At 50.7% G+C, this 11,556-nt stretch overlaps 1 protein-coding gene across 1 annotated transcript in view; it reads left to right on the forward strand.

Moving 5' to 3' along the window:
- LOC100907279 (sodium-dependent glucose transporter 1A) overlaps positions 1–4,797 on the forward strand; it is a 7,009-nt gene extending 2,212 nt beyond the window's left edge. Inside the window, exons 2-9 of the mRNA XM_003742760.2 lie at positions 1,050–1,123; positions 1,305–1,431; positions 1,576–1,734; positions 1,833–1,993; positions 3,595–3,844; positions 4,009–4,157; positions 4,343–4,525; positions 4,615–4,797. Of these exons, the coding sequence (XP_003742808.1) occupies positions 1,058–1,123; positions 1,305–1,431; positions 1,576–1,734; positions 1,833–1,993; positions 3,595–3,844; positions 4,009–4,157; positions 4,343–4,525; positions 4,615–4,785 (1,266 nt within the window). The 5' untranslated portion in view covers positions 1,050–1,057 and the 3' untranslated portion in view covers positions 4,786–4,797. The remainder of the gene's footprint in view (positions 1–1,049; positions 1,124–1,304; positions 1,432–1,575; positions 1,735–1,832; positions 1,994–3,594; positions 3,845–4,008; positions 4,158–4,342; positions 4,526–4,614) is intronic.
- Positions 4,798–11,556: the final 6,759 nt, after the last annotated feature.

The following is an 11,556-nucleotide window of genomic DNA, read 5'->3' on the forward strand; positions in this document are numbered from 1 at the left end:
GCCCCCCCCTGCGTACGCCCCTGCTGAGGACATGGTCTCTGTTTCTGGGTGAGAGTACCGATGAGACACCGGAAACTCTGTATCCGCAGTCATCAACGCCCTTCATCTTGGGAGAGTTAGCATTCTCTCAACCATTTAAGAAGAGGAACTATGTCAGAAGAAGAAGGAGGAATTTATTTAAGACCGGAGAAATGACCGGAAAATAGGGCGGTACTCTAGCTCTTTCGTCAACTCTGAAGAGAACGAATCTTTGGGAAAGCCGAGGAGCCTCGGCTGTTAGCGTAATCCGATGGTGAAACATGCAGCATTCCTAGACGCTCACATCTTCTTAGCATTTGCGTGCCCTCGAAACATTCGGACGATCGACGCGAAACTTTAGCCCAGCTGTTCGACATCAATCTTAGGAGAGATCGCGGACTGGGTGGTGGGCATCAGACGATGAACTTGATACTCGATACTTCCTTTCTGGATGTCCCCTTCCCCCCGCCCCGAAATCGCGAATCGAATCTCCCGCCAGTCGGGTGTTTTCGGCGATATAACAGAAGTCTATTACGATTTCATAGGATACCGTCCTAAGATAAAATCTCTCGGAGACCTCGTAAATCCATGTTCCCATACGCCGGGCCCTAATAGGAGGAGTACGGATTCTGGGAACGTGATATCAGATATGAGCAGAGAACGCGACGCGGAGACAGATATCCAAAATGAGGAGGATGATACCAGTTGAGGGGTTTCTCGACTTCTTGGAGAAAGGAGAACGCGAAGCCCATAATTTAAAACATCACTCCTCGATCGGAGATTTCGAAGCTTCATGGCTGCCTTCTCCTGTTGATCCTCGGATGAGGGGAATGAATTAGACCGATATCGCGGCAGTCAAACGAGGAACGCTCCTAGAGAAGGCACAGCGGAGATCGATGGAATGCATCGACGGAATCAGGAGGGCGCCCTCAGGGCTGCAGGCAGAAACTTTCCGTCAAGGCTCAAGTGACAAAGCTGCCGAACCGCTCAGAGGAACCTTCGGATTAATATAATATTGTGTTCATCCGCAGAGGGCACGATGCCGTCGACAAGGAGAACAAAACAGATTCAAGTCGGCCTTCTCAGCTGCGGCAATATATGCATGGTGAGGAGAAAATTCAAGGGACTCCATCACGTTCCAATGAAGCTCGCTCCGGACACGGTCATGCCTCCGTGATTAGAAGCGAGAGTTTGGAATACAGCGACTCCAGGTTGCGCCGATCATTCTCATCTTCGAATGTCGGAAGCATCCCTCAGCTCATCCGACTTCGCCTTCTCTTTTCAAGGGCTTGGTGAATGGAATCATAGGCCCCACATTGCTTGACCTCGCAGAAATCTACGGGGTACATCTCGACCAAGTTTCTCACCTCTATACGTCCCGCTCGGTGGGATTCCTGATCGGCTCGGTACTAGGTTGTAGATTTGGACTCCCGACAGATTGGAATTGACACTTGAACTCCCCTTCCTCAGAAGAACTCAAAGGATGCCGTGGAGCTCTGTGTCAGACCCCAGCCCGGTCGCTTCCGCGGAACTGAATGAATGTCCAAATATTTCCAGAGAGTTTTGCGGTCAACGAGCGCAACTCTGAAATCGTTCTAATCGGCTCGATCGTGTTGGAGGGAATCTCCATGCTGCTGTATCCGGCGGTGCCCTACCTTTGGCTCGCCCATGCCGCGGCCGTCGTGAACGGAGCAATGTGGGTGATATTCGAATCTTGTGAGTACAAAAGGGAATACCGAAGCCTTGAGCTTCCAATAGGTCTCTCAGCGTTCCGTTGGGCGGGGTTGTTACCACATTCCTTCGAAAATTTGCAGGTGCCAACGTACGTCTGGCCAATCTTTGGGAGAAGCCGACTCTCGCTATGCAGATCTTCCATGTCGGATACGGTTTCGCGACTTTCGTTATCCCTTTCCTCGCCGAACCTTTCCTCAGCAAAACCCATCTGTTCGCACCAGGGGGAAACCCGGACGTGGGGGTGAGTACAAGTCCATTAAAGTTTACCGATTTCCATGGTCCTGGCACAGAGTACGGTGAGCTCCAATCAGAACGAGAATATTCCTAGTGGAGCCCCCGTCGAAGGGAGCTCCCTGACGAACCACAAGTCTGCAGCCTCGATTCTCGCGAACTTTTCATACAGAGGGTTTCTCATGCAACGGAACATGCTTTCTCTATTGGTCATAGTCACGGCTGGGCGATAAATAACTCGCGGAGAGCTCTTCTCCCGGAGTTTTCAAAATTCGGCATGGTATTCCTCTGGCTCTCTCGCCGGCGTCTTAGGATCGGGATCGGCAAATTGGACAGCGAAGGGCAAGCTAGAAGGTGAAGACTCTGAAAATAGCCGAAATCGTTTCCCGAGATTATTTCCTCACGAGCATCCTCACTCCGGTAACCTATCGCTCATGGTTGAAGATCGCATCGATTCGTCTTCTCCTCGGCGATAGCTGCCCATGAGGACACCCCCCGATAGGCTCGGAAAATATATGTGGAGTTTTCTAGGCGCGATCACTCCTAACTCGTTCCATGTTGCCCCATTATTCCATGCTATCCTACTATTCCATGCTATGTATGCACAGTGGCGGTCAAAATATTAGAGCCACCTAAGAACTTCTTCTTCATTTTTTGGAGATCCGTAACTTTTTAGAAAATCTACCGAATCGGACGTTTTTTTTGAAATTGTAGAGAATGGGATGGACTTCCCAATGAGCATGTCACTTTTGACATTTGAATACGTTTTGAGGGAGTTCCAGCCGTCTCGATATCGCTTATTTTCGAAATTTCCGATGTCACTTCAAAACCCTATGAGGGTTTTAGTCGGGGCGTGGGTATCGCATCGGCTCGGTGTGGTCGGCATCTTGTAGCGCGGAGAAAGAGCTGTCGATTCGTCTATTTACTTTGAAAAATCCGTTCACCTGGAGCTGAGGAAAATCCGTTCACCTGGAGCTGAGAAAAATCCGTCTGCTATTTGGAAGTAACGGTCAAAAAACTAGAGCCACCTCCCCCCCCCCCCATAAAAGAGCTGGAAGGGAAGGCGAAAGGTGGTCCTTGCATAACTCCTCGAAAACTGGTCCGATTTCGGAAAATGAAAGAGCGATTCCGCTGTACAGAAGACGAGCTTCCCGATGCAAGTATCAGAGAGACGAATTTTCGCCCTCCGGCGCTATTGTGAGGGGTGGCTCTATTTCTTTGACCGTTACTTCCATATAGTAGACGAATTTTTTCCCAGCTCCAGGTGAACGGATTTTTCAAAGTAAATATACGAATCGACAGCTCTTTTCCTGCGCTACAAGATGCCGGCCACACCGAGCCCATGCCATACCCTCGTCTTGACTTATGAGGGTTTTAAAATGACATTAGAAATTTCGAAAATGAGCAAAATTGAGACGGGTGTAACTCCCTCAAAACGTATTCAAATGTCTGAAGTGACGTGTTCATTGGGAAGCCCATCCATTCCTCTCCAATTTGAAAAAAAAACGTCCGATTCGGTAGATTTCCTAAAAAGTTATGGAAATTCAGAAGCATCTCAATCCACCTCAGACTGGTCCGCGGTTCCTTACGGTGACCATCTATTGTTGACAGGCCTCTCGCATCTCCATACCCTACGCAGGCATTGCCGCCTGCTGCGCCATCGTGGCTATCGGTATGACGATCTTCTTCTGTTCTGAGGCTTCGTCCCGCAAGTCAAAGAGTATTGAGAAGAATTTCGCTGTACCGGAGACTGTCGCTGAAGAATCGAGGGAGAGTCGATTGAAAGCCTCTGAAATCCTCTTGGTAATCCTTCTCGCGGTCTTCCTCTTGATGTTCGAATGCAACGTTATGAGTTTCACTGGTGAGTTCAATTCACACTTGATTAGAGAAGCCTCTGCAGGGGGTCTGCGAAGAGATTCCGTGTGGAAACGCTAATGGTGGAGCGGAACGAGTTGAATACGTCGTTGTATTCATCCTCTCGAATTCATCCGCCCGAAGTGAGCCGATACAACATCCTCTTTCCAGGAATGATCACGCCCTTCGTGATCCATTCGGATCTCCACCTCGACAAATCCGCCGGTGCTTATCTCGGGGGAGTGATCCGCTCCACGTTCTTCGCAGGTCTTCTCCTGCTGGTTATCGCGCACAGAATCCCGTTATGGATAGTGCTCACGGTGAGTTCACCGAGATTCTCCGATTCCAGTGTTTTCGTTCTGCGGCGGTTCTCTAATGCGCCAAATGTCGATTCCGAGTCCTCGAGCTCATCAGCGCAGTGAGGGCAGGACACCGTCAGGTTTCTAGGACGCCATGAGGCCTCAATTGGGTATTCGTACGTGTGACGGCTGTCTGGTTTTCACAGATGAGCTTGTCCACCCTGATGCTGTCATCAACGATCTTCGCGTTCTTCGTGCTGGAATCACCTGCGATGATCTGGATCTCAGCGGCTGGAATCGGTTTAGGACTCAGCGCGCTTTTTGGAACCGGCATTGTCTGGACCTGTCAATATGTCGCCTTGAAACACTGGCACATGGCCGTCTCGATGGTGAGTGGAACGCGGCACGGTCCACAAGTCTCGCCTTGGAGATTCGAAAGCTTTGGATTGATCTCGATACCATAATATATTTCTTCCAGCTATCCATGTGCATCGGGAATCTTGCTCCTGCGTTTCTCGTAGCGCCTTGGATCGAAACCCACCCCATGGTTCTGGCGTATTTAGTCTTGGGCTTATCGGCGCTCCTCTGCATGACCTTCGCGACGATGCTCTTTGTCGTGAGAAATAAGAAAAAGCTGGTGCTAGAATGAAGAGTCCGAGAAAGACACATGAGTTTTCAATTCTGTTCTGAATTACTCCATCAGGGATGCTCTCGGGGCTCCATGATTTCAGGCTTGCCAGCGTAAAGCGGATAAAGGAACGGGTCTCCATACGATGGGCTCCTGGTCTCCGCGGCTATCCTCCGCAGAGCTTGAGGAGTTGAGTGTCGCTACGCTCGTCCATCAGATGACAAGCCGTTTCTTCGCTTCACTGATAACTGAAAATAAAGACGAGAGACATAGGCCGGAGCGCTTGTCCCGGGCAAGACTTTCAGCGAACTCGAGCACTCGGAAAGTTGGGACTTTCCCGAGGGTATTTCCGCTGAGCAGCGCCTTCTTTCCCCGTGTCCGGAGATATCTGTCGAGATTCCCTCCGAAATGTTGTCGAGACATTCCCCGACTTCGAATACCCTTCGTTTTCCCCTCCCGAGATTCGAACAGCGTTCCCCTTCCCGCAAGCCTTCACTTGAAAAGTTTACTCACATCATGTCACCCGATCGACAATATTTCTTGTGTTTGAAAGCAGGTAGTGAGCGGGCGGCGCTGGCTCAGTCGTCCCTATGCACAGGGACTTTTTGAGAAGGAAGAAACGAGGCGGGATCGGACCTGAGCTGCTTGAAAATCGTTGCCTAAGTACTCGTGCGAAATGAGTGCTTCAGACCCGACAGAGATTCTTCCGTTGAACACTCCGGGAGAGCATGAGAGGATTTCGCTCCTCTACGCAAGGAAACTCACGATTCTCGGTAATCAGCTACATTGGTGATTCAGACGCACTCCAGTGTTTGCCGTAGAAAACCTTACATGGACGATCAGGGAACCCTAGGGTAGGGCGTCCCAGAAAGGAACTCCTACGCTCCAATTAAGATCCGTATAATGTATTCGGTCAGCATTGCGGAGCTGTTCAGACAATACGTCAGACAGAGCAGGAACAGAGCTAGGTCAGCTCGTTCAAATTGCCCTGCTGATTTGACTCGACGTCAGAGAGAATGCATGAAGATTAAATCGCAGCTGCTCCAGCGTGCTATGCTTCTAGCTGGAGCTTCAGGAGCGATCCTCCTCTAAGGCTCGAAAGAATTGAATCTGTTCGCGAGTTTGCCAGCGTCAAGCCCTCTCGAGAGTTCTCAAGCTCGCGCAGGTCGCTTGACCGTGAGGCTTGACTGTGATGTTCGTTGTGCATATAAAGCTGAGATCCTGCCGTGGAAATTAGTTCGGGAAGTCATGTTGGCAACGAGGACAGCGAAAACAGCTTACATATTCCTCTTCGCTCTGGGCAATTTGTGCTTGGTATGAGAATAACCCGTCCAATTTATTTGTTCCCTTCCTGAACTTCCTCGATACTCAGGAGGTGCATCGGGCAGGAAGGCGAATGTTCAGTATTGTAGGGAAGAATATCCCCCATCGTTCTACCTTCTCCCGAACATACTCTCGTAGCTCAAGTCCTCAGGTGCAGAAGTTTGCTTCCAGGGTCTGCTGAGCGGGATCTTGGGCCCCACCTTACTCGATCTCGCGGAAATCTACGGAGTGCACACAGATGAAATTTCCCTGATTTACACGTCCCGCTCCGTCGGAATTTTCCTTGGATCCATTCTAGGTTGTGAATCTAGGTACCTGAGTGATTCATGTAGGGATCTCTCTGTACTTACATGTATGAAGCGACCGAAGCTCTCCAAAACGTCCCGGCCTAAGGGGGTCTATAAGTGGAGGGTATACTTCTTTCGATTCTGACTGAGAGCGGTGTCGAAGTTCTCGCTCCCGCGGTGTCGGCAGGAGCTGAGCTGTAAAGATTCCAAGAAAGGCTCCAAATAACTTACCAAGCGAGTCTCGATATCCGAGAGATCTGCTCCGGAGTCCACGGCACGAGAAGTCCATCATCAAGAGTATGTAAAGAAGCACCTCGCTGGCCCCGATTTCCAAGCTCAATTGATGATTAGCAATCTGCGAAACGTCGACGATTCGTGACACCGTCAGGGTTCCATGTCGGAGTCTGATCTTTGGTAATCTCCGCTCTGTGGTCCGTGCTCACGGCGCAGCGATTCACGGATTTTCTAATGCTCAGCTTCCTTCCAGCCGGTCTTATCGGTTTGTTACGCAGCTCTGAACCAGTTCTGATAGCCTCAATCGTGCTCGAAGGTCTCTCTCTGATGTTATTCCCCTCCGCGAAATTTCTCTGGCTCGCTCATATCGCATTCGTCGTCAGTGGAGTGACGGCGGTCACTTTCGAGGCTTGTGAGTTCTGAAGAAAACTTATGCGAATTTCTCAATGGAAACCTCAGCTGCGTAACCATCGGACTCAGGCCCCCGAATGTCCCTCTGCAGGCTCTTATGTGGCATTAGTCAAATCTGTGGGAAAAGCCTGCTCTCGGTCTGCGTATTCATCAGCTTGGACACGGCTTGGCAACTTTCATAATTTCCTTCATCGCTGAGCCGTTCCTCAGCGCGAGCGACGTCATTGAACACGGGAAGCTCCAGCGCAGTGCGACGAGTGTGAGCAGTCGAACGATTTGGCCTGAGCTTGCTGCCATGACCCATCCTGGAGGCTCATTCAGAGGAAGGGAGAGATTCGAGTAATCATTGTCCGGATGGAATTGTCGCGATGCCATCGTTCGGAAACCCTAACCGTCTCCATTTTTAGGTCTCGCGAATCTACATTCCCTATGTTGGAGTTGGCTTACTGAGTATTTCAGTCGGTATTGGTTTAGCCATCCTGTCTCTCGTGACGTCGATGCAATTGGAAACGAAGGCTGGAGCGAAGCCCGAAAATGAAGGCGTTCCAGGAGAGACCCAGAATCAGAAAAAGCGTCACGGGATTTTCGAAATCTCCGTGATCTCTCTCCTGACGCTGTTCCTCGTGTTCTCCGACAGTCTGGCTACGGCCTTCACGGGTGGGTGGAAGATTCGTCGGTCCCCCTCGCATCCATAGCTGACAGCTCATTCGCGGCCAACCGCGGATGAGAGGGGAACCGACAACATGAATTGTTGCCGAATAAATTGAGCTGACGTCAGATTCGGACGTATTTCGGGATTCTTCGGGTGGCATTTCACGAAGCAAATTCTTCTAGGCATTGATCACTCCGTTTGTGGTCCTCTCGGACCTGCACTGGGGAAAATCACAGGGTGCCTATCTTGGGGGAGTTTACCGATCGGCTTTCTTCGTGGGTCGAGTCCTCCTCGTCGTTGGCTACAGGTTCTCGGCGACCAAAATCATGGTGGTAAGTTCGTCTCGGGTCCGACACCTTCCATACGCCCTAAAGTATTGCTCCACCCATCACTTGTTTTCAGCTGAGTCTGTTTTTGCGTCATGCTTTCATCGGCCGTCTTCTCGTCCCTTGTCATGGTGTTGCCCCTGCAACTTGGCTCGCTACCGCTGGACTCGGCTTGGGAATGAGCGCACTCTTCGGCACCAGTTTAATCTGGACTTGCCAATATGTAGCTTTGAAACACTGGCACATGGCCGCTACAACGGTGAGATGAGCGAGATTTCTTCCGAGAGCGGCTCGTCGGTGTTCATCGTCTGCATTACTCTAGAGCCGGGAGTCGGGGCGACCCCCGAAGCCGTTATTTTGTTGGTGAGAAATTCCTCCGATTTCAGCTCGCCCTGAGCCTGGGCAATACTTCTCCCGCTTTTCTCATAGCACCATGGATCGAAACCTATCCGATGGTGCTACCGTACGTCACAGTCTCTCTGTCGGTGGTTCTGTGCGTGATGTTCGCGATCATGCTCTGTTTTGCGAGGGACAGGTCACGACTGACCGCTTGATCTCGGAAGGGGAGGAGCGCAAATATCGCGGCAGCTCCGGAACAGAGTCTGTCTTCCTCTTCATACCGTCGGGCACTACCGAAGGACCGAGCTCTTGATCCGATAGATACCATTAAATAGTACCTTTTGCTACTTCTCGCCTGTTATGAGTCCAAGCCGTACGCCAGACGGGACGGAGGGCGAGGGAGCTATGATATCGGAGCTATCCACGCGATTGCATCCCGTTCTGCGCTCCGGCCGTGCTCCTAGCAATCGTAGTTTGTCGTCTGAAGCTGACAATCTATCTCTCTCTGGAACTTCACGTAACAGGTAAATATGGGTTCCGAGCGACTCAAGCCATGCAAACACAATCTTCAATGGTTCACACCAATCTGCGTATCGCAGATGCAGGAGGGGATTCCGTCAGAGCTCCTCTTCTGATGGAGAGTGATCCGTAGGGAAATACCCTCGAGAAAGTCCACGGTGCTGAGTGAGAATCTCAGTTCCCTCGGCGAGGGCACATAAGGAAGTTGACGCAGTGAATTAGAGGAGTTTCCCAGCTTCGGCTATATCTCGTTGAAAATCTATTCATCTTGTTCGGGGTGTAAACGCAGACCTGACGAATTAGCGAGAGAAGTGCGATCGAGTGATTATTGCGAGAGGAACGCATCTCCACGCGTCGACCTCCGCGGGATGTAGTCGACACGCGTTCAAGGCCGTGATTGTGCATTTAGGAAGCCAGCTGCCTCGTCAAGTCAGTGGTCCTGTATTTCGGATGACAAGGGCCTCCGCTCAGGCTGCTCGGGAATGCTTTTTTCAACATAGTGAACTCCGTTTCTGTATCCCTGTACACTCTGTGTGCTCACTGCGATGTTGGCTCGCAGTTTCGCGAGATGGAGCATCGTCTGGGAATCATCGTCCCTATCGTAGGTTTTTCTTTTCATCTGATAAGTTCGAGCTGAATCATTAGTCACGGATAGAGGATATTGAAATCGTAGACTAAACGAGTTCCGATCTCGCGAGCAAGAATCGCTGACGAGGGACTTGACTGACCGATAGTACGCTCCCGCCGCTGTAAAATCTGAGTTCTCCGGACTTCAAGGTAGACATATTCGCACAGTTTGCAAACATGGCGGGAGTATGTATCCGACTGCAACAGGAGATTATGCAAAACAGTCGCATAGCAGAGGACCCACAGAGCAAGTCGCAAGTGGTAACGTTAGATTGGAGTTTCCATTCCGCTATCCAGATCATTTTTGTCATGATTACCATTTAGACTCCCTAGTGAGCAAGGAAGGATATTTTTTTCTGCGTGACCGTCTCATCATCAAATCGTTCTCCTGCGTAGGAACTGTAAGCGGGGAAAGACTGACCACTGCGCTCCTCGCTGTTCTCCTCCGTATTCTCCATGGTGCGCTAGAGAATCGCTGTGAAAACTTGAATAATATCCAGAGCGATGGATTTGCCGCTCGTAGGCCCAAAATGTCGGCTGGTATTGTCAGGAACTATTGTAATTCGAAGAAATTTCAAACATATCGGGTCCAAAATCCAGTTTTCTGCCCTGGCATGATAAATGCTGATTATTCATTCGAACTCGACTCTCGGTTGCGAGTTTCCCCGAAAATCCGACCTCCTACGCAGAAATCCATCGGAAATTACGCCCTGATGCCCCGTGGATTCCGTGGGTCCGCGGAAGAAATCTTCGAAAATGGCGCACCCCGAGGTCTGCGCCCGAGGTAGAAGGTCCGGCTTCCCTTCCCCTCCCACCGAGCGATGCCTCTGTTGGTGAGAGCAGGTCTCTAGATGTTACATACTAATGGTGAGTTGACTCGGTCTTCCCTGCTGAGAGCCGCCTCACTTCCATCCAGCCGCCTTGGGCCGCATTCTCGCGGGTCCGTCGAACATAGAAGATGAGCTATTTCTCGAGTGTCCAATATTGATTCGGATGGCCACCACTCGGCATACCGACCCCCTCACTGACGATATCATGCCGAACCCTTCTCTCGCGAACGTAAAGCAATACCAGACGATAAAGTTATGAGCTCATGAGTCGAGTGAAGCTTTGCTGAAGCGCTACTAGAGTCATGTGCATTCGATCAGACAAAGTCTTTGACCAGGCGATACATTTGTGTGGAATTTATCCTCCGTTGATGAGGGAGCCTCCGCTCTGGAGCTATCTGAGCATCGCCCTCCTCGTCTGATATTGGGAAAATTGCGGAGCAGGGCATTCCTTCGCTTCGATATCCTACTGTGCGGTCATACGGCGAGTGACTCTAAGCTGCTCAACGAGCCTATTTGGGTACATCCAATCCATAGCCGGGATATCATTATCAGGAACCGTCCAGCTGTTCTCTGATATTGCTTACTGACAGGCTCAATTGTTTGGAAACGAGCAAGAGGTTGCCGCAGCGATAAATGTGACACGATGGCTCTCCCTAGGGAATTCCCGGAATCGCATTCGGATTCGGTTACTTCAATTGTGATTCCCTCTCGGATTGTGCGGCATCCAAGTCTCATCGGGTTATCGAAAAGAACACTCATAGTAGTCACTCGAGAGCAACACTCGATGAGAAGGCCGCGATGATGCCTTTGGTTCTCGGCGCTGCCTCGCAGACACGGAGAGTGCAGCGAGATTCTTCCCGGAGGATACTCCCCAGCCGCCTAGACAGAAGTCTCTCATTCAGTTTCTCGCTCAGAAGCGACCGAAGTGTGTCGTTCGAGTACGCGAATTTGCGTCTGAGTTCACAAGTGTGATCTGCGCAGTCTCTCTAGGAATCACAAACGGTCTGCGATCATGATGTGCAGCGTGGTAGGATTCGGAACGGTACAGGACCATCTGATGGAATGAATTATCCACTGCTGCATCGGAAACTTCTGTCCCAGGAAGCCTCTGATGTAGAGCAGCAGGTCGCGTCTGAAATCGAGTGTATTTACAGATCACCAGGAACGGCTCGTGAATGTTGCCGGAAATCTCCAGTCGGAGTCACTCACGACATCCACCGTTCTGATCGGCAGATCCGGATATC

Source organism: Galendromus occidentalis, unplaced genomic scaffold, assembly GCF_000255335.2.
Source record: "Galendromus occidentalis unplaced genomic scaffold, Mocc_1.1 scf7180000077431, whole genome shotgun sequence".
Classification (NCBI taxonomy): domain Eukaryota; kingdom Metazoa; phylum Arthropoda; class Arachnida; order Mesostigmata; family Phytoseiidae; genus Galendromus; species Galendromus occidentalis.